Source organism: Melanerpes formicivorus, unplaced genomic scaffold, assembly GCF_026170545.1.
Source record: "Melanerpes formicivorus ecotype bairdi unplaced genomic scaffold, bMelFor1.0.p_v2 SCAF_18, whole genome shotgun sequence".
NCBI classification, from domain to species: Eukaryota; Metazoa; Chordata; class Aves; order Piciformes; family Picidae; genus Melanerpes; species Melanerpes formicivorus.
The window spans coordinates 4379918-4407067 of record NW_027142370.1 but is presented as its reverse complement, the minus strand read 5'-3'; the positions used below and the strand labels follow the sequence as shown (position 1 = coordinate 4407067).

At 49.1% G+C, this 27150-nt stretch overlaps 1 protein-coding gene across 1 annotated transcript in view; it reads left to right on the top strand.

The window, feature by feature from the left end:
- The window catches only part of SFXN5 (sideroflexin 5), a 95526-nt gene that overhangs the window by 32446 nt on the left and 35930 nt on the right, over positions 1-27150 (top strand). The window contains exons 4-10 of the mRNA XM_068149421.1: positions 6668-6694; positions 7756-7810; positions 9665-9690; positions 15864-15917; positions 16346-16402; positions 17368-17433; positions 25249-25339. Coding sequence (XP_068005522.1) covers positions 6668-6694; positions 7756-7810; positions 9665-9690; positions 15864-15917; positions 16346-16402; positions 17368-17433; positions 25249-25339 — 376 coding nt within the window. The remainder of the gene's footprint in view (positions 1-6667; positions 6695-7755; positions 7811-9664; positions 9691-15863; positions 15918-16345; positions 16403-17367; positions 17434-25248; positions 25340-27150) is intronic.

Genomic DNA, 27150 nt, shown 5'->3' with positions numbered 1-27150 from the left:
CGGGAAAGAAGCCCGTTTGCTGCTGCAAGGGCTGAACTCGGACCTCATCTGTGGTGCTACAATAGGTTGACCATTTCCAGAACACAAAAGCTGCCTTGAGAGCTTGGGCAGAAGTGTTTTAGGTTAATGCACCTCAAAGAAAGTGGAGTGGATGATGTTTAAAGTTCTCTTCCAACCCAAAGCATTCTATAATTCTATGATTCTGGTTCAACCAGGCCAAGTTCTGGGTTCTAAACTTGGGTGATAACAAGCCCATGAATGGTACAGGTGTGGGGAAGAGTGTCTCAAAGTGCCTGATGGAAAGTGACCTGGGGGTGTTGGTGGTAGCCAGCTGAACAGGAGCCAGAGTGTGCCCAGGTGGACAAGATGGCAAACAGCATCCTGGCCAGGATCAGCAATAGTGTGACCAGCAGGACCAGGGCAGGGATTGTCCCTCTGTACTGGGCACTGATGAATACTGGATTTGGTTTTGGACCCCTCACTCCAACAATGACATTGAGGTGCTGGTGTCTGTCCAGAGAAGAGCAAGGAAGCTGGTGAGGGGTCTAGAGCACAAAGTTTGAGAGGAGAGGCTGAGCGGTTTAAAAGTCCCTGTAGTGGGTTAAAAACTGTGTGGATGTAGTGCTGAGGCTTAGTGATGACCTGTCTTTCAATTTCAAACCATCATCCCTTGTCCTGTCACAACTGGCCCTACTGAAAAGTCTATCCTCAGCTTTCTGATTGGCCCTTTAAGTGCTGAAAGGCCACCAGAAAGTTTCCCTGAAGCCTCTTCTTCTCCAGGCTGAACAACCCCAACTCTCCCAGCCTGGCTTCACAGCAGAGGGCTTCCAGCCCTCACATCAATGTTGTGGCCTCCTCTGGCCCTGCACCAGCAGCACCATGACTCTGCTGTGCTGAGGGCTCCAGAGCTCCTTGCCCTGAGTCACACACAGTCAAGAAAACTTAGAATCATAGAATTGTTTTGGTTGGAAAAGACATTTAGGTCAAGCCCAACTGTTAACCCAGCACTGACATCTTCAGCGATGTTATAGGTGGCCTGGATGCGTCCAGCTGCACTCATGTGGGATGGAGCTGGCTGCTTCTTTTAGCAGTGTTGGAGCTGGCTTGTAAACAAGGGTGAGCAATTTGTAAAGGCAGATTTCTGCTCCAGGGGAAATTTGGTGTGGAGGGAAAACAAATCCCATCTTTGTGTCCAGCTTCTTAGAGTCACAGAATCGGTTTGGTTGGATGAAACCTTTAGGATTATCAAATCCAGGCATGAACCCAGCACTGCCAGGTCACCGCTAAACTGTGTCACAGAATCACAGAGTTAACCAGGTTGGAAAAGACCTTCAAGACCATCAAGTCCAACCTATCACCCAACACCATCTAATCAACTAAACCATGGTACTAAGTACCTCTTCCAGTCTCTTTTTAAACACTTCCAGGGACTGTGACTCCACCACCTCCCTGGGCAGCACATTCTATTCTATGTATTCCAATGGCCAATCCCTCTTTTTGTGAAGTATTTCTTCCTAACATCCAGCCTAAACTGCAAAATTGTTTCAGAATCATAGAATCATTGGAGTTGGAAGGGACCTCAAGGGTCATCCAGTTCCAGCCCCCCTGCCATGGGCAGGGACAGCTCACACTACAGCAGGTTGCCCAGAGCCGCATCCAGCCTTGCCTTAAAAACTCCCAGGGATGAGGCTTCCACCACCTCCCTGGGCAACCTGTGCCAGTCTCTCACCACCCTTATGGGGAAGAATTTCTTCCTAACATCCAATCTGAATCTACCCATTTCTAGTTTTTATCATCCCCCCTAGTCCTGTCATTACTGACACCCTAAGTGGCCCTCACCTGCCCCATTTTCACCTTTTTCCCCTCAAACCCAGAGCACCTGGGCTCTGTTGGAGTCTCCTCCCACCCCAGGTGTGGGCACTTGGCCCTCCCCACCCACTGCCCTATTTAATCGCAGCCAGGAAGGGCAGCAGCCCTAAGCTGAGCCCATCTGGGCTGGAGGATCCTCCTCTCATCTCTGGTGAGTGCCCCTGGAGCACACTGGGTGATGGTGGTGGTGACAACAAAGGCCGGGGGGCCTGGTGGCCCCCCGGTTGTTAGGGCTAACATTGCTGACTGCTCCAATCTCATCCGTGGGTGCTGGCTGGGGCTCCTCACTGGGGCTGAGCTCCTCTGGGTGGTATCTTGGCTGGTTAAGGGTCTTGCCCCAGGCTCTGAGATGGGTGTAAAAAGGGTGTTGGTGGAGCAGGAGCTGTTCAGTCATAGGATATTATGCTAATGATACTATTTTTACCTGGAGGCCCCTTGTGTCTGCTCTCATCACTCAATAAATCTCTGCTTTTGTGCCTCTTCTACAGACCTTTTCTTCCCCCTCACTGCTGCTTTTCAGAAATAAAGAAGGAAAGGAGTTAAAAAAGGAAATGTACTCACTTATCCATCAGCTCTGAACAGGAAGCCCTGAGGAAGAGGGGCAGGTTGGAAAGGGAGAATCACCTGTTGTGAATCACAGAACAAACTTAATAAAGACCAGTCAGCAAGAGACTGCTTCTTCTCCATTGTGGTTATGTTTCATGGTGGTAAATGTAGAGGGGGAAACAAGAAGTTCAAGCTGGGTTAGAAACCTCAGTCACTCTTCTCTACAGACAGAGTCACTGAGAAAGGGACATTGTGACAAGTGGATCCCCATCCTTCACGCAGGATTAACCAGGTGGGAAAAGACCTTCAAAATCATTGAGTTGAAGGTCTGTGTCCCTCAGCACCACATCTCCATGGCTTTTAAGGAATCAAGGGATGGAGACTCTACCACTGCCCTGGGCAGGCTGGTCCAGGACTTGGCAATCATTTGGGGGAAGAAATTGCTCCTAATGTCCAACTTGGTCTTCCTGTATGTAAGAGGAGGGAGGTTAATCTCTGAGGGGTAGCTGGTCCCCTTTGTAGTGATTTTATAGTGGCAGGTGTTAGCTAATAGATTTGGGCTGCATCTGTTCTTTTTTTTCCCTCCCAAAGCTATCTCTAAACTGCTATTCTGCTGCTAAATAAGGACTGCTAATGAATGTCCTGTCAACCAAGGATCTTCTCTATTCCCCAAGAGTCTTTCCAGTCTCTAGCTCCTTACCACAGCTTTGGCTTTCATTGGTTGTGGCAGTCTTTGATGTCCTTCCTTAAATGTCATAAGCACATAGAGTTTCTGTGTCACTGAGTTCAGGGGTTTAAAGCTATCTGCTGCAGGTGGTGTGCAAAGTGGTGAGGATCTCTTCCTCAAAAAGTTGTAGGTAAAACCCCCAGAATTCCAGGGGAGGATGGATGGAAATCCCATGCTTGAGTCCAGCATCCTGAAATGTTGGGCACTGAAGGGCTGTGAGCAAACAGTCCTGGAGCCAATTCCTCCACCACCATGAGGGAGATCTCCATGGATCAGAGTCTGAGCTGGTCTGGTAGAAGGTTGCAGTGGTCACAGGCAGGAGAAACCTGTCCACTGTTGTCTGCTTAAGTTGCTGGGGAGATGGAGGAATGCATTAAACAGTGTTCCAACACTCCTGCTGCCTTACAGACTTGGGGAATGTTTTGCGTTGGAAGGGACCTTTAAAGGTCATCCTCACTAAGCCCACTGTAGTGAGCTGCTCAGAGGTTGCCCCTTCTCCTCCAGGCTTTGTTGTTGTAAATGTAAGGTGAGCAGGTTTGGTTCTTGCACCAAATCTGACTGTTGGCCAAACCCCTGTGGCAGCTTGGAGCCGGTAACACCCAGCGAAGCTGGTGGAAAGGAAGCTCATCCCTCGCAGGAGACCCACCCAGTGCCGGCTGCCTATCTTTAGAGATGATGCTCCTCGAGCTAAGGCTAATTGAGCACGAATCCGGAGCGCTTCCACGTGCTGCAGTGAGGATGCTTTGGATTCACACTCGTGGAAAGGAGCTCAAAATCTGGCTGCTTCTCGAAGGTGGCCGGAGAGAGCGTGAATGAAATCCCCAGCAGAAGCAGAGCCTTTGCTGTCAGAAGCGAGTCCCCAGCTGGCACGACTCGCTGGAGAAGTGGAGCTATTGAAAAGCTCTGCAGACAGAAAATGAATTAGAGGAGGGGAGGGGAAGGAAAAAAAAGAGGGGGGGGGGAAGAGGAGAAAAAAAGAGAAAGTGAAAATGAGCTGGCAGAATCTTTAGGTGACTCATCAGGTGCATCTTGCAAAGTCTCTTTCGGAGAAGTAATGAAATCGCATGTTCTAACAATATTTGCACTGCAGCAGGGAAATGCATAAATATTGGGATCAATTAATGAAATTAGATAATTTGACCAAAAAAGCCATAGTGCTGGCTCAGAAAGCATCCCTCTTCCTTTTTGCTAGTCATGGTGCTTCCAGCTAGGGAGGAAAAATCCCCCGGGGTTTGGTTCTCATCAAAGCTAGGCGAGACCTGGGCAGCCATGGGGTTGCTGGGGTGCTTGGAGTGGTGACCTGCAGCTGGAGGGTTTCCACTTCTACCTTGTGGAAGTTCTTGAGCTGGTGGGCAGGCAGGTGTAGAACAGCCCTGGTAGATGTCTGGGCATGCTGCCTCCAGCAGCATGTGAGGCTTTGTGAAGGCAAAAGGAATCCTGGGGTACATTCAGAAAAGTGTGGCCAGTGAGTTAAGGGAAGTTCTCTGTCTCTACTCTGCCCTAGTGAGAGCACACATAGGCTTTGGGCTTCCCAGTTTGAGAGAGACAGGGAGATCCTGGAGGGAGTCAAGTGGAGGCTGTGAAGATGCTGAGTGGTGTGGAGCATCTCTGTGAGGAGGAAAGGCTGAGAGCCCTGGGGCTGTTGAGCCTGGAGAAGAGCAGCCCCAGAGGGCATCTGATCAGTGCTCAGCAAGAGATAAAGGGTGAGGGCCAAGAGAATGGAGCCAGACTCTTCTCAGTGGTTCCCAGTGACAGGACAAGGGCCAAACTGGAGCCCAGGAAGTTATGTCTGAATAGGAGGGAAAAGTTCTTTACTGGAACAGGCTGCCCAGAGAGGTTGTGGAGTCTGCTTCTCTGGGGAAACTCTAAACTCACGTGGACATTGTGATCTTGGGCAACCTGCTTTACCAGGAGGGTTGGACTGGATGATCTCCAGAGGTCCCTTCCAACCCACACTGTGCTGGGGTTCTGTGATTCTGTATTTTAATGAATTTATACTTGGGGGTAGCACTCGGGGGGGGAAAAAGAAGTGGAAGGGGGCTTAATTTATACCACCATAAGATGTGAAGTGTGAGTGCCTGCGAGGCAGAGCGTGCCCAGGACACCTGGGGAGGGGCTTAGGTGGGTAATGGTGAGCTCTCCAAGCAAAAAGAGCTGTCACTGCCTTCAGGCTGCTCAACAGCAAGAGCAGAGCTCCTCAGGTTAGCCTGCCCTTGGCTTGGCACTGGGACAACTCTTGTTGGAATCATTTGTCTCATTTCTGGCGCCCTTGCTTCAAGAGGATGTTGACAAATTGGAAAGATGTAAAAGAGCCACGAGGGTGGTTAAAAGATTGGCAAATGTTCCTTGCCAAGGAAGCAGCCAGGCTGCTGGCTCCCAGGGATTTGATGGCATTTTCTCTTTAAGCAGAGGTGAAAGGGTGGCTTTCAGCAGCTCCAAGTACCTGCATGAAGAGCAAAACCAGGCAGCACTGGGGGCTGTCAGACAGAGGTGGGACACAAGCTGCTTGAGGTTGAAGCCAGGCTTGAGCTGAGCAGAACAGGGTTTAATATTAAAGGCAATGATCTGTCCTGGTGTTTTACAGGAGACTTGGTCTCAGATCCCTGTCTGGAAGGAGGTACCTTGGAATGGGGATATTTTTTTTGAGATCATAAGCTACATAGAGGTGTAAGTCATGGAGGGAAGCCCTCACAGCGGGCAGACTCTGGGTGTCTGTATCTGCCAGAGCATCTCCTGATGCTGTGCACCTGCTCATGAGCTCTATCTGCGCCTCATGTGTGAGTCAAGACCAGGTTGGTCCAGGCCTTGAGCATCTTGGTCTAGTGGAAAGTGTCCCTGCCTGTGACTTTCCAACTCAAACCATTCTATGATTCTGTGCTTCTTCCTCAGTGCTTGTAGATCTCTGCCTAAGCCTGATTTGAGGTGTTGTGGTGCTGCTGCTGAGTTACAGTGAGTAAATAGCAGTGAGAGCTTGTGAGAGTTTTAAATGAGATGTTTTTTTTTCCTCTTCACAAGCATTTTTTCAGTGCCTTTCCCTTCTTGTGGAACATAAAAACCAGCAGCTGACTTATTCTGACTCTGGGTTTCATTTGAAGAGATACTTACTATATTTCTCTGCAGGGCTTGCTCTACCTTTGTTCCCCAGCAAGCCTGCAGGAAGCTGATCCAGGGAGAGCCTGTGCTAAATTTACCTTGAGATCTACGTGTGGCAGAGTTACCAAGAGAATTCTGCCTTTGTAAAGCTGAGTGTGAAGTCTGCCTGTTGTTGTTCTCTCTTACAAGCAAGAATAGCCTCTCTGCCTTGCTGGGCTTGCTGGCCATGCAGCTTTGAAGGAGCTTGCTGTGTCTGTAAGGGATCTTTAAATACATCCTGGAAGGATGCAGAAGATGAGGCTGGTTTAAAGCGTTGCCTTACAGCAGCAGCTCAAAGATGAATAATTGGGGTTGGGTGTGAAATTGCACTGCTGGGTTGTTGGGGTGTTTGTTGTTTTTATTAATGAAATGTTCTCTTCTCTTCTTTTCTAGCTGTGGGGAGCTCAAAAAATTAAGCAGGTAATAGCATTTTGTTGTATTTGGTTACCATTTTCCACTCTTGCTGCTTTCCACCCCCCCTTCCTTTTCATCCTCTTCTCCATTAGTGACTCTGCCAGTTGCTGTTTTGTCTTGCCACAGAAATGTAAATGCAGGAAGCACTGTTGCCACCAGAGAGTCTGATTGATATTTTTTTTTTGGGTATTTATATATTTTGATGTCTTCATTTTCTCCTTCCTGTCTAGTCAAAAGATTTCTTGTCTCTAGGCTTTTGGAAATAGTTTGACAGTTCTTTGGGAAGGCTTGTAGCTCTATCCTACCTTCCTCCTCTGCAGCTCCAGATCGCTCAGGGATTGGTTTCTCATCCCCAGCCAGTTCAGCCCAGTGCAGCCTCCTGGGCTGGTTGTGAAGTGGAGTAAAAATGGGCCAAGCGAGCTTCCTTCTCTGTTCACTGGTGACACAGGCTGAGGATTCCTGTGGAGGGTAGGCTGTCCGCAGCCGCCAGCGATGCCTGAGAAGCTGTGGGTACTCAGACAGGTTGAATTATCTGGCAAATCCAAATCCTGTGGCATCTGAAGGGATTTTATTTGGGTCACCCTTCTGGTGACAACCAGAGCAGGCCAGATCTGTGCAGGTTTTATCCCAACTCAGACAGATCCTGAAGTAGCATTTCAGGTTTCCTACAGCAGGCTCATGCAGCCATACCTGCAGATGGGGGAGATGTTCCTTGGTCTGAATCCATCCACACACAAGTCCTTATGTTGGTCTCCTGCCACCCATTGGCTTCACAAGCAGCATAAAGTGATTTTACACCCTCTTTCCTGCCCTCCCCACCCCCCTGCCACAGAGAGGGCTCTGCCTGCCTTTCACAGGGCAGAGTTTCAGCCAGGCATTAAGCTGCACCTTGGTGGAGATGCTGAAAAGAGGCAGGGACAGAAATCAGGTTTCTCTTTCACCTTCCTAAATCTACATTGTTTTGCCCCATGTGGTTAAGGTACAAGAGTGGGTGGGCTTTGGGGCCATTGTAGTACCAAGAAAGAGACACTTGTGGTATTTCAGGTTGTTTGCTGACTGTTTTTCAGGCCATCATCCACCCCGACACGAATGAGACCATCTTCATGCCTTTCCGAATGTCAGGTATGGAGTGTCCTGGCTGGGCACTCGTGGCTTTTACTGAGCATTTGTATCAAAGGGGTTGGGGTTTTCTGTTTGTTTGCTTGCTCTGCTTTTTCTCCTGGTTTTGAGTTGCCTCTCATAAGCATTTAGACCAAGATCAGAAACTAATTCAAATGAAGGGAAGGAGAATTAGGATCTGAAATACGAGAGCTAGTGCTTAATATTTTCCTTTCCCACAGATACTTTAACCTGGACTGGAAACATCATCTCCTCTGGCACTTTTGAGGTGCCCATCACTCTAATGGGCATTTTAACTTTGTAGTAAACAGTGAAGATTGATGCCCAAGGAGCATCCCAGGAGGGAATGGACTGAGACTGATTTTCATGTGTGTGGTGGTACCTGACAGCCATGGCTCAAGCTTGTCCATGGCTTCCTCTTTCCATGTCACCTCCTCTTTCCCGTTTTGGGGTGTCCATCTGCTGTGCACAGGTCCACAACTACCTCTGCAGTGCAGCCTTGGCCCTTTCCCAAAGGATCTATTTAAATAGGACCTTTTCCATATTTTCTGGGGGGAATATCTTCACTTGAATACTGGAGACAGGGGGAAAAGAGCAAGTTTGGTGGCTTTTCTCCTCCAGTTCTTTGATGAAGGGTGAAGTGGAGGGGAGAAGAGCCAGAGCCCACTGCTTGGCTGCCTTGTTCTGTACTTCTGACATTTTTCTTCCTCCCAGGTCTTTCCTTTTCCCACTGTAAACTGGTTCCAGGAGGTTTAATTCAGTAATACTGGTAAAATGCTCTGAGACCTTCCAGTGGAAGTTACAGAGGGAATTATAATTAGCACAGAAACTGGCAGCCTGAGCAGGGGAAAAATGTGAAGCATTTGATTTTGGTGGTGCTTAGTAAGATTTGGGGTAAAGGCTGCTGGCTAATAGAGACCTTTAATTTACACCTATGATTAAAATAGTCCCTCTCCCCTCCATGATGCACATATACTTTCCTCAGCTTATCTCCTGTTCCTTTTTCTACTGACCTATAAATAAATAAACCTCTCCTGGTGTAGAATCACCAGTGGAGAGGTTGATAAAGCAGATGGTGACTGAGGGAGGTCCCCCTGATGGTGGCATGGTCCTGCTTCTTGACTGACATGGGCTCTACAGCTTCCTAGATGGTTTCAGGAACATCTTCAGCATCCTGGTGGGACCAGGCTCAGCAAGAGGGGAAAGGGGCTCAAAAAGCAGAAGAGTTTTTTCCTGGGTAGGTTGTGGGAGGGTCTGATGAGCAACAGAGCTGGCACAAGGGAGGGAACAGCTTGCATGACTGAGCCTGGGAAGGGGGGCAGGATCTCCCCCGTTCCGTGGCAGCAAGCCACTGGGTCAGCTCTGTCAGTGCCACCATGGCTGCATCCAGCTCCTCCTGGTCCAGACCAAGCAGCCCCTGGTCTGAGCTGTCATCCCTTTGCTTCTGCTGGTTGGGATGATTGCTGGCTGCTTAGCCCAGCTCAACCACACAATGCTTTCTGAAGTGCTTCTACCACGTACTGGCACAGACTGGGCTTACTGGAATAAGCTTTGAGGCCTAGATGATACAAGTTGCGGGGAAGCTGTTAAACCACAACTCAAGAAAAGCAAAAAGAGAATGGGAAGGAGACCGGGGAAAGATCAAGAGGCTGCTCTAGGTTGATGCTTAATGCCTCAGGTAGAGGGCCATGGTGGCATGGAGCTGGTGGAAGTGAGTGCAGCCCGTCATGCCAATGTGGCTTCTCTTCTGGACTGATGGATGTCTTAGAAGTGATTGTTTATTTGGGTTTGGTGGGGGTTTTTCCTATCCCAAAGCTGTGTATTAACATTAATTCTTCTCTTGTCTGTTTTGAATAGGTTACATTCCCTTTGGAACACCCATTGTGAGTATTATCTCTCCCCACTCTGTGAGCACTGAGACATGGATTATTGTTTTTTCTAGCACTCACAGACAGTTCTCCAAATCCCACCTTAGCTTCTCATGTCACACAGGGTCCCACCTTTCCCCCTACACATTAGCAAGGCCTTCATCATGCAAAACCTGCCCTGTGGACACAGCTCATTGTGATTGAAGTTGTTCTGTCTATTTAACATCGATCTCACCAACCCCCTGCGACATCTTCAGCTTTCTCTTTCCTTTCTGGGAAGGGAAGTCCAAGATGAGCTCACTGCCTGCAAAATGCAACTTTGGCAACTCTCTGATTTCATCTTTGGACACTTTGGGGTTTTTTTTTCCCTTTCCACTTGCATGCTTTGCAAGTTGCTTCCCAAATGTGAGTTGCTGCAGCGTGGCGAGGCCGGCACCCTGTGCTCTTGTCTCCATGAAACACAGAGCTTTCTGTGGGGCTCTTGCTAAAGGCATTTGCAGTTTGTACTTGGTATTTTGAGGTTTGTAAGCTGTAGGGTGCTCTCAAGGGTAAAAGCCAGAAAGGAGAGAATTCTCCTTCTCTTCCCAATGCCCAAAACTCAGCTTGTCTTCAGGAACAGGAGCTGAAGACCTCAGCTCTTCTGCAGGAGGGGCTGATTAACCCTGGCTTATGAATGGCAAAACTGAGACACATGCTTTGGCCCACACCTGATCCTCCTAACCACCAGCTCTTGGCTCAGCTTATTACACTACTCTTATTAAAATAGTTGAAGGAGCAAAACCTGCTGAATTTCATCTTCCTAAACCCAGTGGACCATGGAGTAGTTCATGCCTGAAGGCAGTGATCCTTTCCAGACCAGCAACAGCAGGGCTGGCAGCACCTAAAAGAATAAATCATTGTAGCTGTTACCATTTGGTGGTAGATGTCCCATTCCTGGAACCACTCCAGGTCAGGTTGGATGGAATGGATCAGAGGATCAGCCTCTAGCTGAAGATGTCCCTGTCCCTGCTGCCTGCAGGGTGGGCTTGGACTAGATGTCCTTTAGAGGTCCCTTCCAACCTGGGTTGATTCTATGCCCCTGCTGCCTGCAGGGTGGGCTTGGAGTAAATGACCTTTAGAGGTCCCTTCCGTCCTGGGTGACTCTCTGCCCCTGCTGCCTGCAGGGTGGGCTTGGAGTAAATGACCTTTAGAGGTTCCTTCCAACCTGGGTTGATTCTGTGCCCCTGCTGCCTGCAGGGTGGGCTTGGAGTAAATGACCTTTAGAGGTTCCTTCCAACCTGGGTTGATTCTGTGCCCCTGCTGATTGCAGGGTGGGCTTGGGCTAGATGACCTTTAGAGGTCCCTTCCAACCTGGGTGACTCTCTGCCCCTGCTGATTGCAGGGTGGGCTTGGACTAGATGTCCTTTAGAGGTCCCTTCCAGCCTGGGTGACTCTCTGCCCCTGCTGCCTGCAGGGTGGGCTTGGGCTGGATGAACTGTAAAGATCCTTCCTGAACTAAGGCATGCTGCGCTGCTGTGGTTCCAGGATCCTATTTGTTGTCGTGCTGAAGGCTTTGGGTGGTAACTTTGTATGGGGCATTTTAAAAAGAAAAGGTTAAACAAAAATGAGTTAACCATCAAACTGACAATGAAATCGGCCCAAATCCAGAGCTGTCAGAGGAGCCGAGAGCTGTCAGATGAGCCCAATTTCACTAAGCTGCAAAGGATAAACTGGAACCTCTTGTCATTTAGAGAAGGGAAGGGGGGGGGGGGGGGGGGGGGGGGGAGGAGAGAGAAAAAGAAAAAAGGAAAAAAAAAAAACGAAAAAGGGGGGGGAAAAAAAAGGAAGAAAAAAAGAAGGGGAAAAAAAAAAAAAAGCCCAAACGTTTGAAATGTTAAAATTAAAATGTAACATTTATGCCAATCGATCTGTGAAATTTAGTGACAAAATTGGCAGCCTGCTCTAGCATAAAAACAGTTTGAGTCTTGCATTTCACATAGGGGGAGGGGATTTCCTCAAGAGAGGCTCGGCGTGCCGTGCCGGCGCCGGGCTCGGGCTGGCGGGGCGCGCTTGCCCTCGGCCGCCGCAGCCGGCCTGCTGCCGGGGGGCGGCTCGGGGCCGGCCTGCTGCTGGGGGCCGGCTCAGAGATGCCGTCAGAGCCGCGGCTGGGTGACCTGCTGGCAGGGTTGCTGCCCAGCAGTCAATGCACCGTGCTGCCTGGATACACATCGGGGTGGTTTGCCCCTCTGCAGCTACTTCAGTGTGGTTTAGCTCATTGTGAAAGAGTCTACTGAAAATAATAGTGGGGATTTTATTCTGGCCAATGCAGCTGCTGCCCTGGCACCACCAAAGCATGCTTATTCTTTCCCTGGGTTGTAATCATATTTGCCTTTCTTTCTAGCCAGCATCCTTTCCATGCTCAGGTTTATGCTTCTGTCCCTGAGATGGATGCAGTGGCAGAGCAGGGACAGGATAAATACGAGCCAGTGTGTGCCCAAGAAGCCCACCTCTATCATGACCTGGATCAGCAATAGTGTGGCCAGTAGAACCAGGGTAGGAATCATCCCCCTGTACTGGGCACTGATGAAGCCACACCTTGAATCCTGGATTCATTTGGGCCTCTTACTCCAAAAATGACATTGGACACTCTCCAGCACCTCATAGAAGGGCAACAAAGCTGGCGAAGGGTCTAGAGTACAACTCCTGTGAGGAGCTGCTGAGGAAACTGGGGTTGTTTAGCCTGGAGAAAAGGAGGCTGAGGGGAGACCATTTTGCTCTCTACAACTCTCTGAAAAGAGGCTGGAGCCAGGTGGGGCAATAGGACAGGAGGAAAACAGCTGCAGATTGTTCCAGGGGAGGTTTAGGTTGGACATTAGGAGAAATAAGCTCAAAAGATTTGCTGAAAGGCCATGTAGATATGGTGCTGAGGGACGTGGTTGAGCTGTGACCTGGCAGTGCTGGGCTAATGGTTGGATCTGATGATCTTTAAAGGTTGCTTCCAGCCATAACAATTCTCCAGTTCTATGATCTGTAAATGTGAGCAGAGCTTGTGTGGATTTGCTCCCTCCTGGTCTGAAAGCTAGCCTCTTGCTTTATCTCCCTTAGCTGTAGGGGTGAGATGTGCAGGGCAGCTGCAGATCCATAGCCTTTACCCTAGTTTTGCATTTCATCTCTAGGGTGAAAGGCTCCAAGGAGAAAAAAAATTGATCTGCATTTAGGGCAGCAAAGATGGAGCAGGAGTTGTGCTGCTGTTCCCAGCTTTAGGCACCTTGTTGTCCTTATCCTTTTAAAGATGGGGGAGGTCTGGTTGATGTATCAAAGTACATAGTGAAGACTTGGTTGCAGGACTGGAGGCTGGTCTAGATGACCTTTAAAGGTCCCTTCTAACCCAACCATTTTATGATTCTGTGATTGTCTGATTCTATAGAATAATAGAATAAACCAGCTTGGAAGACACCTTCAGGATCATCGTGTCCAACCTATCAACCAATCCAACCCACCTAAACAACTAACCCATGGCACCAAGCACCCCATCAAGTCTCCTCCTGAACACCTCCAGTGATGGTGACTCCACCACCTCCCCAGGCAGCCCATTCCAATGGGCAATCACTCTCTCTGTATAGAACTTCTTCCTAACATCCAACCTAAACCTCCCCTGGTGCAGCCTGAGACTGTGTCCTCTTGTTCTGGTGCTGGCTGCCTGGGAGAAGAGACCAACCTCTGCCTGTCTACAACCTCCCTTCAGGTAGTTGTAGAGAGCAATAACGTCTCCCCTGAGTCTCCTCTTCTCCAGGCTAAGCAACCCCAGCTCCCTCAGCCTCTCCTCATAGGGCTGTGTTCCAAGCCCCTCACCAACTTTGGAGGGGATGATTCTGTGATCCTAGGATTCTGTGATCCTATGGTTTTGTGACCCTGGTTCTGGGTTAATGGTTGGATCTGATGATCTTTGAAGGTTGCTTTAAGGTTGCTAAAGGTGATCTTTAAAGGTTGCTTTGTGGTTCTGGGATTCCGTGCCTTGAGGCTTGCAAGAGGAGAGCTCATGACGCAGAGTCCCTGGCAAGCTCCTCAGAGTGAATGGATGCCAGAGCTTTTGCCCCGGCTTTGGGGCCATCAAGGGCCATCCCCACCTAACAACAGGCCCTGACATTTCCTAGCTGGAGCTTTTCTAGCCTTTAGAAAGGGTTTTTTTAAATTATTATTATTATTTTGTTTTCCTCCTTGGTTCTTTTTTTTTCTTCCCTGACAGTAATTAAAAGTGAAGCTGTACATTTCTTGACAGACTCTTGCACATATGGAGAGTTTGCATTCAAACGTGCCTCTTTCAGTCATACACATTTTGGGTGCTCTTCTTTATTTATTTATTTTCCTCTTGTGTTCCTCCTCGGCGCTCAGCTTCAGCTGACAATGTGAGTAGCTGCCTGCAGTCTTCTCTCCTCTCCTCTCCTCTCCACCAGAGCCTCATTAGCTCGCTGGCTTCAGGCTCGTAAGTCAGCGGCGGGGTGAGGAGGTGCGTCGCCTGTTGGATTCATTTGGCGAAGACCAGCCGGGGAGTAATTAATGACAAGCTCCTCGCCTTGAATGGGAGCAGCAAATGAGTGTAACTTGCACAGCTTGGCGCTCTGCCAGCCCACAAAGTCGCTGCAACTTCACGAAAGGCTGTAGGAGGAAAAGCTGGAGGAGGAGGAGAAAGGGAAGAAGATGTAAATGAAACGAGGGCCTCCCAACCCTGTTACCCTTTTGTTTGTTGTTATTTCTCTCTCCTGTCCTTGCGCGTAGAAGTTGCCTCCTCTTCAACTGATGCTGCTGCAGATGTGTGGAGAAGGCTTTCTCTTGCCACAGGCTCTCGGTGCTCCCGCAGGGAGGTTCTCTTTCTTCTCAGCTTCTGCAGGGATAAACATAGGAAAAATGGTGGAGAAGGTGGTCTGAGTGTGGGAAGGGACTCGCAGCCTTTGTGCCCAGATGCCCTGCGGACATCTCAGGTCACAGGAGTGTCCTGACAATCAGTCTAGGCAGAATTAAGTGCTTTTCAGCCCTTATGCTCTTAACAAAGATGCAAGTGGGATCTTGCAACAAGAAGCACATCATCTTCAGAAGCTGTCACACATTTAAGATGCAGGAAGAGAGAAAAGAATGATAGTAAGAAATGTCCAAGCTGCCAAGGAGGCCAACAGCAACAGTGTGGACAGCAGGAACAGGGAGATTTAATTTGGATATGAGGAAAGATTCCTTTCCAAAAGGGTTGTCAAGGTCTGGACCAGGCTGCCCAGGGCAGTGGTGGAGTCCCTATTCATGGAGGGCTTAAAAAGCTGTGTGGATGTGGTGCTGAGTGACATGGTTTAGTGGTGACTTGGCAGGGGGTTGGACTCTTAAAGTTGATTTCCCACCTAAGCAACTCTATGATTTTATGAAGTATCTCATCTCACCTGTTCCTTACCCAAGAACTCTTCATGTTTGTTTGGTTTATCCTCAGGAGTCCCCTTGCTTTGCATCCTTTTCCTTCTCTTCAACTCCTTACATTTTAATAAAGCTAATTGCCACAAAAGAAGGTAGGAAGGGTTCTGACAGTGCTCTCAGGACTGTATAGACACCATACATGTGGGACCTTAAGTGCTGCAGTGGGTGGCCTTGCAAAGCCTATGACATCTTGCATTCCTGTGGGAGCAGGCAGCCCTTGGCCAGATGTGATGGGACAGGCAGTTGTCAGCCTCTGGGAGCTGGCAAGAGTCAACCTGAGCTCGTAACCCAAGCAGGAGTTTTTGCAGCTATGAGTGTGACACATCAACAATTCTCTCCTTTGAAAACAAAATTCAGGCTCCCAAACAGAAGCACATGTGCTTCCAGGTGGCACTGCTGTCTTCAGATGTTCAAATCACTGTTCTTTCCTGTGCCTGAAACAGTCAATGTGCCAGAGGAAAACAACAAACTCCTCTTCACTGCCAGTAGTACCAACTTTGAACTCTTGCCTTCACTCAGGGTTTGTGTTATCCTCCAGAAATAATCTTTGGGCAGTATCTGCTGCCAGGACCTTTCCAAGGTGTGTGGCAAGCAAGAAAGGTGCAAAGCATTCAGGGGCAGCTACACTGCCCAATTTCATCCCTGGAAAATGGAGAGGCAGCAGAGTGAAGGGAAGTTCAGTAACTGTGCTGACTGCATGCCTGGAAGAGCAAACCAGCAATGCTTTTGCTAATGGGAAAACTCTTGTCTTGCAGGTTGTTGGTCTTCTCTTGCCCAACCAGACGCTGGCATCCACTGTGTTTTGGCAGGTAACACTTGTCTGAGTGGCTGGAGAACATGATAGGAAGGAAAGGAGCAGCTGGCTTGTCTCTAGGGGCCAGACTGATGATACATGTGGCTCTTCTGCACTGGCAGTGCTCGAGTTTAGGAGGGGATGATGTGTCTAGATTTAATCAGTGGAAGGTTTGGTGGCTCTGGAATTAGCTGCAAGTCCCTCCCAACCTGGGTGATTCTTTATGGAGAAGCAGAGCTGCCCATGGGGCACTGGATCTCCATCCCTCTCTTTGAAGGACATGAAATCAGGTGTAGGACATTCATGAGTTGTTGAAAAGAGGTGGTAAGTTATGAGCTGCTGCAGAGGGAGAGGAACTCTTCTGGGCTGCTCCAGCATTGATAGATGGCTTTTCTTTTCCCAAAGTCATGTTTATGCCTCTCTCTCTTCTTGTTTCCCCTGCAGTGGTTGAATCAGAGCCACAACGCCTGCGTCAACTATGCAAACCGCAACGCGACCAAGGTGAGGAGCCCCAGCAGCTGTGGCACATGTGGAACCTTGGCTCTGTTTTGACACAGAAACAGAGCTCTTGTCTTTTTTCCCCTGCTAAGAGACATGCTGGAGTTAGAGCTGTGATGAGATTTCCAGCTAAACCTAGGCTGTAAATGATGGTCTCAAAACCACTCAAGGCACCTAAGTAATGCTCAGTGCCTTTGAGCTGAACCTGGACATGCTGCTAACAGGGATGAGATTTAGTGTGGTACAGAGATGAGCACAAAATGGCATCTGGGTTCTTGGATAGCAGAACATGGCTGCCATGGTTTAATTGATTAGGTGGGTTGGATTGATTGATGGGTTGGACTCAATGATCTTGAAGGTCTCTTCCAACCTGGTGTACTCTATGTATATGTATTCTCTTTTCAGCTGAGGGCTTAATGTGTGCTGCCAGCAGTGGAGCTACAAAGTGGTGTGGCTGTTATCACAGTACATTAGAGGTTGGAAGGCACCTCAAGAGACCATTGGGTCCAACCCAATTACTTTAGCCTTCATTCAGCCCATGTCAGGATGTGGGAAGCTGAGCTGGAAACCATGCAGCTCCTCGAGCTAACATTTCAGAGACAGTTATTTAATGTGGGGAAGTTGGGGGGTCCGTCACTCGTGGAGAAGACTGCTAATTTTGTACCATTTGCTGAATTTCCACTCAGGCTCTTCCTTTGAGCTGCTGGTAGCATAAATTTCTGGTGCCAATTAATTTTCCATCCCCTTTAGCCTTGCTCGTGAGGCTCCGATTGGCTTTTGCCGCTGCTAGATGACAGACCGCGTGTCACGGAACAATATGACAGCGTTAAACCTGTCTCTGGTTTCAAACAAATGCAACCAAACCAAACCAAAACAAACACACACACACACAAGAAAAGAGCTTGCTTGTGTTTTAATAACCAGAAGTTTGTTTATTCAAAATATGTTTTGTTTTTCTTTTCCAAAAGCCTTCTCCGACATCCAAGTTCATCCAGGGCTACTTGGGAGCTGTCATAAGTGCTGTCTCAATAGCAGTGGGTAACGCTTTATATCTCTCTCTCTCTCTTTCAACTACTCACTAACTGCTCCCTTGTAGCAGTGCTTTTGAGATGTTTGTTTAAATTGCCAAGCCTGTTTATCTTCTAATTGACAGAATTCAGTCTCCATCACCAGAAAATGTTTTCACTGGGAGGTGGTTCTGGCCCTGCATGCCCAAACTCTTCAACAGAAGGAGGCTTCTGCTGCTGATGGCTTCCAGCACGTCCTGCACTGTGCCCTGCTTGGGGCTCTGCACCCTGGCTTTGCTGCTGGGTGAACTCAGATTATCCACATGGCATTACAGCAGCACAGGATGTTAGGGTTGGAAGGGAACTCCAAAGATTGAGTCCAACCTCCCTGCCAGAGCAGGACCAGAGAATCTAGCACAAGTCACACAGGAGCACATCCAGATGGGTCTTGAAATTCTCTAGAGGAGGAGACTCCTCAACCTCTCTGGGCAGCCTGTTCCAGTGCTCTGTGACCCTCACAGTGAAGTTCCTCCTCGTGTTGAGGTGGAACCTTGTGTGCTGTAGTTACCATCCATTGACCCTTGTCCTATCATAGGGTGCGACTGAGCAGAGCCTGTCCCCTCCCTCTTGACCCCCAGCCCTCAGATATTTATAAACACTGATTAAATCCCCTCTCACTCTTCTCTAGACTGAAAAGTCCCATGTCTCTCAGCCTCTCCTCCTCTCCCTTCACCTACTCTTTGAGTAGATCCCTGTCCCTCTTGAACCGGGGAGCCCAAAACTGGATGCAATATTCCAGGTGAGGTCTCACCAGGGCAGAGTAGAGGGGGAAGAGAACCTCCCTCAATCTGCTGGACACGCTCCTCTTCCTCCACCCCCATGGTGAATTAGCCTAGTCCAAGTAAAATGAGTGAGTTTGAGCTGCAGAATGATAATGTGATGGCTGAGCAGAGGCAGGCTTTTAGAGATAGTCTCCTGGTGGATCAGTACCTTGAACTGAGGGTGTTTCAAATGACACCTTTGACCTGCAGACAGCATTTGAGCTGGAAATGGTGTTCAGGTGATAGGCTCCTTACAGATCATCTCAGCTTTGACATTGCTCAGTCATGGTCTCCTGGTGTAGTCAGATTCTCCCCAAGCTAACGTCTTTATCAGGGTCAGCTACTTCCCAAGGAGCTGTGGACGTTGTTGAGGAGCAGCTTACAGAAGTTATTCCTTACGCTGTGATTTCAGAGAATCCTCTGAAACTCATGGTTCTACCTTTTCTGCTGGAACATTAAAGATTCCATGTCAGCTGTATTTCTTGCCTCTGGCCAAGATTTTTTTCCTCTTTCTAAAGCTGAGTGGTGGTGTGATTGAGAGCAGCCTTCAGAGATGGACTTAGGAGTGCTGCTGGGTAAAGAGCTGGACATGAGCTGGCAATGAGTGCACACAGCTCAGAACAAACCTGTCCTGAGTTGATCCCCAGCAGGGAGAGGGAGGGGATTCTGCTCCTCTGCTGAGACGCTACTTGCAGTGCTGGGGCCAGCTCTGGAGCCCTTAGCACAGCAGAGCTAAGGACCTGTTGGAGCAGGGCCAGAGGTGGCCATAACAATGCTGGGAGAGCTGGAAGCCCTCTGCTGGGAGAACAGGCTGAGTTGAGGTTGTTCAGCCTGAAGAAGAGAAGGCTCCAGAGAGACTTTCTGGTGGCCTTTCACTGATTAAAGGGACTTGGAAGAAAGCTGAGGTCAGACTTTTTAGCAGGGCCAGTTGTGACAGGACAAGGGGTCAAAGAGGGAAATTTAGACTAGATAGAAGAAATGTTTTACACTGAGGGTGGTGAGACCCCAGCCCAAGTTGCCCATACAGGTGATAGATCCCTGTAACAACTCCAGTTCAGGTTGTCTGGGACTTTGAGCAACCTCATCTACCTGAAGATGTCCCTGCTGACTGCAGGGGTGTTGGACCAGATGACCTTTACTGGTCCATTCCAACCCAAACCATTCTCTGCTGCCTGGCAAAAGACAGAGTTGCCAAAGTGCCTTGTGGGTTTGAGTGTCCATTCTGCTGGATAGTTTCCCTGTTGCTGGCTTGGCTTGCTCAGTGGTTGCTGTACTGCTCCTCTCTGTCATCTGTTTTACCCAGTTACCACAGAATGAACCCAGACTGAGCACACAGGGCAGCCTTGTACTGGTGTGAGCTCCCTTGCTCCATAACCCCATTAACATGCACCCACAGCAGCTTCCACTCTTGTGCAGCTGAAGTGTTCAATTCTCAAAGCAGAGCAGGCTGGGGAACACCCTGCAGTGCCAGGAGTGGTGGCTTTATCATAAATATCTGGATTAATATCAAGCATCTCCTCCAGCACTGGGAGGGGTTTATTAAATGACACTGACAAATAATATAGCAATAACCCTGAGGTTCCTTGCACTGGGTCGGGGAGGCCTCAGCCCTCATTAACTGATCACTGCTGTCAGTTAGCAACAAATCACCTCCCAGTGTGAGCCCATTAGGACCAGATGACCTGAGCACTGCTGCCACTGCTTCCAATGGGCTGCTGAGCCCCGGTATTAATTAAAGAGAGCCCCTTCCAGGTTTGCAGCTGGTAAGCCAGGCGGGGAGAGGGCTCTTGAAACGACAGATCAGTTGACTTGTGATTGTGCTTCTCACCCTCTGCACTCTCCCTGGAAGGGGAACCAAAGCCACATGTGTGAGGTCAGTCACCTCTTGAGTGCAGGGTTTCCCCCATGAATAAAGTAGCCAAACCTCCTCCTTCCCCTGTGTCAGTGCAGAGGCAAATAAAGACGTGGTCTTCACTTAGCAACCTGAGCTAAATTCTGACAGAAGTAGGTGTTTTGTCTTCCTTTGTGTAAGAGAGAGACGCAGTGTCCTGTAACCATGACTGCCACCCAGGCTGGGTGTTTTGTATTGATCTATACACTTCAAAGGCACCTGCTCGAGGCTTGAACGTTCCCCTTTGGCTTACTTTGGGTTACAAAAGTCAGACAATCAATGCCATTAATAACTTTGGTGACTACATCAGCAGGGATGTGGTCCCTCCAACATCCTTCTCTCTAAGGTGGAGAGATACAGATTTGGTGGGTGGACTGATTGGTGGATAAGAAACTGACCGGAGGGTCACATCCAGAAGGTTTATGGGCTTGATGGATGAATCACCAGGCTCTCTTCTAGTGTCTTCAGGTACCTGGACCTGGCATCCATGAGTCACTGGAGAAGATGATGTGCAGAAACAGTAGTGTTTGAGCCTAGTCAAGAGCCAGTCTCTGCTTCCTTTAAAAACTTCAAGTGGCAAGCAGAAGTTTGTCACCAGCTCCTCCAGCCTTCTGTGGTTTTGCTCCTAGCTCCACCTCCAAGGAGGCATCTGGCCGTGCTCCCTTCCCTCCCATCTCTCACCCTACTTTACACCAGCTTCCTCTGGCTTCTAAGTGTTTCTTGCCTGCCCTAAGTGGCAGCGAGTCGGAGGGCAGTGGGTGGCCTCCCGCACCGTCTCACAAGCTGATTATGGGCATCACACCAAATTCGCAGGCTGTCAATGCAGCTGCTCTGCACGGCTCACAGACAATTATCAGGAAGAAGGAGCTGGGATTAGAAAAATCCACAGGGGCACCTCCACCTAGAAAGGAGAGTGAAAAATGGTGTGTGCGTGTTAAGTGTGTAAGGGGAGCAGGGATGGAAGAGCAACCCATGGCACTGAGGCCACAGGAAGGAGCAGGGTTGGTGCCCCAGAGTGCCCGGAGCAAGGGATGTTTCTTTCAGTTTCAAGCTCTGTAGACATTTTGTGTCATGTATCCCTGCCCTGATATGCTTTCTAGATCAAGCAAGATAGGGCTCTTTGCTAGTGCAAATTGTAGAACAAAATTAACCAGGTTGGAAAAGACCTTCAAGATTATCCAGCCCAACCTATAACCCAACACCATCTGATCAACTAAACCATGGCACCAAGCACCCCACCCAGTCTCTTCCTAAACACCTCCAGTGATGGTGACTCCACCACCTCCCTGGGCAGCCCATATTAATGGCAAATCTTTTTTTCTGTGAAGAACTTCTTCCTAACATCCAGCCTGAACCTCCCCTGGCACAGCTTGAGACTGTGTCCTCTTGTTCTGGTGCTGGTTGCCTGGGAGAAGAGACCAACCCCCACCTGGCTACAACCTCCCTTCAGGTAGTTGTAGACAGCAATAAGGTCTCCCCTGAGCCTCCTCCTCTCCAGGCTAAGCAACCCCAGCTCCCTCAGCCTCTCCTCACAGGGCTGTGCTCCAAACCCCTCCCCAGCTCTGTTGCCCTTCTCTGGACACACTCCAGCACCTCTGACAAATCATGTTTGTTGTCAGCATGAATCCCTTCTTTTCCTGCTCACACCTGTCCTGCAGTCTTGCTTCCTTCTCAATACTACACCATTTTCTTCTAGTAAAGCTTCCAGCTCTGGGGCTACTGTGGTAGTCATCTTGGGTGTGACTGAAACTTGACAGGATCACAGCCTGGTGGGGGTTGGAAGGCACCTCTGAAGTTCATCCATTCCAAGCCCCCCCACCAGAGCAAGGCCACCCACAGCAGCTTGCCAAGGATCACAGTGTCCAGGTGGGTTTGGAATCTCTCCATAGAGGGAGACTATGCAACCTCTCTGGGCAGCCTGCTCCAGGCCTCCAGCACCCTCACAGGGAAGTTTTTTCTGATGTTTAGGTGGAACTTCTGTTGTAGTTTGTGCCCCTTGCCCCTTGTCTGGGCACTGGGCACTGCTGAGAAGATTTTCCTCCATTCCTTACTCTTGCTTCTCTCTTCTTGCTCCACTCAGACTGATACTGCTTTCCCTTCCCTTATAGTCCTCCATTCTGTTCTCCTTGACTTGGTAAAGCTCCAGTTGGTAAACAGCCCAGTTTTCCATCTCTCTGCCTTCATCTTCACCTCCCAGTCCTAATGAATGATTTTTTTCCTTCCCTTTCCTAATGCTCTTTTCTTTAGTTTGGCTGTATGGGACTCATCAGATCCAATTAGTGCTTTACTTCAGCAATCTCATGGTTTAAGGACTGATGGACAAGCTGCTTTGGAGCCAGTCCCTCCTTCCTAGTTGACTTTCTCAGTCACTTGGAGCAGCCAGCTTCAACTGCATTGAACAAGGCTGCCCCAGTACTGCTGGGACGTGGGAAAGCTGAATCCATGGAATCAGTGGAGATGTCACCAATGCAGTCTGGAGAGCTGCTCAGTGACATTGAGGTGGCATCATCTGCCAACCAATGTCCACCTTGCTCTCTGGAGTCCTAAAGCTCCCTTACTGTATAAAAATTCACTGTCAAAATGAAGGCAAAAAGCTTGGACTAGGTTTGTATTTAGTGCTCTAGGACTGGTTGAAGAGGTGTAGGGTTAGACCTTCACCAAATGGCTTGAATGTTGCCAACTTCAGGCCTTCAAAAGCTATTTCTCAGCTTTCAAAGACCTTAATAATCATAAAGGGGGGGGGGAATCAAAAAGCAGGAACTCTTTCAAAGATTGGTGTGCTTTTCAAGGTCACATCTTGGTGGACATGAGTCAGAACCTTTTGAGGCAAGAAGTAAAAGAAAAGGCAACAAAAGTCTTGAGGCTTTTTTCTTACAGTCGCTCTGTGACAGTGTCTGATGGTGTGGCTTCAAGTGCAGCAACACCATGAACTCTGTCCTTCTGCTGAGGTAATGTTGTTGCTGCTGAAAACCAGATTGGCAGCACAATAAGTGTCGGGATCCTTGGCACATAGAGAAGAGGGCAGAGCGCTGCTGAAGGCGTAGTAGAGCCCTGAGTAAGTTGCTCCCCTGTTGATAGTGTTTGGTGCCCATTTCATGTTGTGGGAGGGACATTAGCAGCTGTGGTGTGACATGGCCCCTGTGCCCAGGTTGTCAGGATGCTCTGTCAGTCAGACCAAGGAAGTGCTCTGAAGAAGTGCAGGAATATTGAAAAGCAATACTGAAATGGGTGTGCCAAATCCATGCCCTGAGCTCCCAGGTTCAAGGAGGAGCACTTGTCTTCCTGGCTTGAGACATGGCCAGCGTGAATACCTTCATCTCAGCTGCACCCCTGCAGTTCTTTGATGATCAGCAGGGATGAATGGGCACTGTTGGGCATGTTGCCCATGAGTACTCATCAGAGTCTGACTTGAGAGTGGGTTCAAAACCCTTTAAAAGACTGTGCTGGGCTGCAAAGGGAGCCTATAGGACAAGAGGAAATGACCTTAAGTTGTGTCAGGGGAAGCTTAGGTTGGACATGAGGGACAATTTCTTCACCAAAAGGTTTGCCAAGCCCTGGCACAGGCTGCCCAGGATGGAGTCCCTGTCCCTGGAGGGATTGGAAAGCTTTGTAGATGTGGTGCTTAGTGGTGACCTGGCAGTGCTGGGTTAATGGTTGGACTTTGATGGTCTTAAAGGCCTTTTTTCCAACTTGACAGATTCTATGATTCTCCCATGTTTAGTGTGATGATCCCACCTCACTGTTGCAGGTTTGTACTGTGACAGCCTTGTGGATCCAGATCTGTGACTCAGGCTGTGGGCAGGGTGATGATAATAACAATACTGCTTCAGTTATTGTCTTGGGGATGGATTTGCTTTGACAATCGGTGTTCTTTGGCCAGCCCCTGGGAATCAGACTCACTAAGCTCTCATTGCTGATGAGCTTTTGCTCATGGTGTTGTGGGTTTGAGGAGTACCTGCTCACTGGTGGATCCTTCCCTTCGCATGTTTACCCTCATCCTGCTTTGTGACCTGCAGGAAGGAGTTAACAGATTGGCTACAGCAATTTCAAACATGTTAGAAACAAACCCTCATTAGTTTCCTAATTCTAGTCCTGGTGTTGGGAATTTGGGAGATTTGATTTAAATCTGTAGCAACATTTAATTTCACATTCACAGCAGGGTGGTTGCTGTAAGTGGAGGACTGAGTTCATCTGCAGCACCAAGCTGAATCTGAAAGTTAAATGCTTTAATTACCACCAGCCTCACAGTGGTGTCTCTCATGGACCTGCTCCATCAGGTCCATGTCCATCCTATATTGAGGGCTGCAGACCTGTACACAGTACTCAGGTAATGATAGGACTAAGGGGAATGGAATGAAGCTGGAGGTGGGGAGATTCAGGCTGGAGGTGAGGAGGAAGTTCTTCCCCATGAGAGTGGTGAAGCCCTGGAATGGGTTGTCCAGGGAGGTGGTTGAGGCCCCATCCCTGGAGGTGTTTAAGCCCAGGCTGGATGAGGCTCTGGCCAGGCTGATCTAGTGTGGGGTGTCCCTGCCCATGGCAGGGGGGTTGGAACTAGGTGATCCTTGTGGTCCCTCCAACCCTGACTGATACTATGATACTATGATACTCCAGGTGAGGTCCCACCAGAGCAAAGTGGCAGAATCACCTCTCTGCATCTACTAGCAGCACATCTTTTGATGCAGCCCAGGATGTTATTTGCCTTCTGGGCTGCAAGCACAGCTCCAGTGATGGGGAAAATACCAGTGCAGTGGGTAAAAATGCAGCTAGGGGCATGTCCAGAAGGACTGAGTGGTGTTGCAGTAGTTTCTGTCTTGGCTTTTAGCTTGAAAGAGTTTAAACCCTGTGGTTGGGATCAGCTTAACAGCTGGGATCAACCCTTTGTTTAAGCCCAGTGGTTGGGTTCAGTCCTTCATTTAAACCCTTTTGAATCATTCACTGAATGAAAGGTTGGACCCAACACTGCCGAACTCTTCACCGTGTGTGTGGGGTTAGTTCTCAAGTGCTTTTGCATGGGGAGAGACCTCAGTCTGGCCCCCTGAAGAGCTCTGCTGCTCTCTGCAAGATGTGGCACCTGCCCTGCTTGTAGCTAAATATTTCTGCTTCTCTCTGTTCTTCTTTCTCTGCTCAAAGGTGGGCCTTAATGTTCTGATTCAGAGAGCAAACAAGTTTACTCCTGCCACTCGTCTCTTGATCCAGAGGTTTGTGCCATTCCCTGCTGTCGGTAAGGAACAACTCTTTTTGTCTGTATTCCAACTGCTGGCTGTAAACCTACCAGTGGCTAACAGCAACTGGGATGGACACCTCACTGCTGCTTTCTTGATTTACACCATCCCTGCTGTGTCCCTTCACAGTGAATCCCTGAGTCAGTGTAGGCAGCGATGGGATGGTGCAGAGCTGGACATGAGCTGGCACTGCGCACTTCCAGCCCAGATTCAGCTGCGTCCTGGGCTGATCCCCAGCACTGTGGGCAGCAGGGGGAGGGAGGGGATTCTGCTCCTCTGCTCTGCTGAGACCTCACCTACAGTGCTGGGGCCAGGTCTGGCATCCTCAGCACAGCAGAGACATGGAGCTGCTGGTGCAGGGCCAGAGGAGGCCATAGCAATGATGCGAGGGCTGGAAGCCCTTTGCTGTGAGGCCAGGCTGATGGAGTTGGGGTTGTTCAGCCTGAAGAAGAGAAGGCTCCAGGGAGACCTTCTTGTGGCCAATAAGAAAGCTGACAGACGTTGTGACAGGACAAGGAGTGATGGTTTGAAGCTGAAGGAGGAGATTCAGACTGGAGAGAAGGAAGGAATGTTTTACACTGAGGGTGGTGAGACCCCAGCCCAGAGAGGTGGGAGATGCCCCATCCCTGGAACCATTCCAGTTCAGGTTGTTTGGGGCTCTGACCAACCTGCTCCAGTTACAGATGTCCCTGCTGACTGCAGGAGGGTTGGAACTGGATGACCTTTAAAGGTCTCTTCCCACCCAAACCTTTCTGTGATTCTATGATTCTGTTTCAGCAGGAAAATGATGCAAAGCTGCTGGCAGAGGCAGCTCACAAGGGTTTATGGAGCTCTGCTTTCCACTCTCAAGCAGGTTAAAAAATGATCAGCATGGATTGGTCTTTGACCACCCAAATTCAAGAGCATTTAATTTGCAGGATCTGGTTTGAATCACATCAAATCAAATCCTTAAGTACCTGGTAGCATTAGAGGGTTTTTTACAATGAAAATGCAATGAAATGCTCCTGTTCTGAATATACAGATCAGACAGGCACTGATTAAAAACAGACCAAAGTGTGTGAAGAATTAAAGCTCCTGCTGGCTTGTTGCAGCACAGAATAAACCCTTCTGCAGTTTACCAGCTAGGGAAGGGACATGCTGGACTCTGCCTTTGCTGCAGTCCCTGGTTACAATGCTCTGCCAGTGCTGAGTTATTTTATCTGTGAAGGTAATTTTTTCTCTTAAGAGGTAGGGCAATATTTTATAGAAGCTTGTTTGTTGATAAAGGTGGTGTAAAAATTGTCCAAGCATGGGGGAAATCAAGAAACAAAAGGATTTTGCTCACTTTTACAGGTCCATTTTCATCTGTGCTAATGGAGAGCTTTCCCTTTAAGCTTTTTCCTTTGCTGTGCAAAGGCCACAGAGCTGCTTCCTAGCAGCTCACCCCCTCACCTGTACTGGTGCAGAGGTTATTCTTCCCCAGGTGCAGGGCTCTGTTGAACTTCATGAGGTTCCCTCCACCCAGCTCTCCAGTCTGCCCAGGTCTCACTGGATGGCAGCACAGCCTGACAGGGTATCAGCCTCACCTCCCAGTTCTGTACCACCAGCAAACTGGCTGAAGATCCACTCTGTGCTTTCATCAAGGCCACTGAGGGGGATGTTGAACACGACTGGCCTCAGTCCTGATCCCTGGGGAACAGGAGTAGCCATGGTCAACGTAGAGCAGAATGGGAGCAGCCAAGGGAGTTGCTTCTCTCAGACAAGCAGGCTGGAATGAGATTTTTAATATGAGACCTGGGTAATGAAGTCCTAAGGGGATGCTGAAACTTGA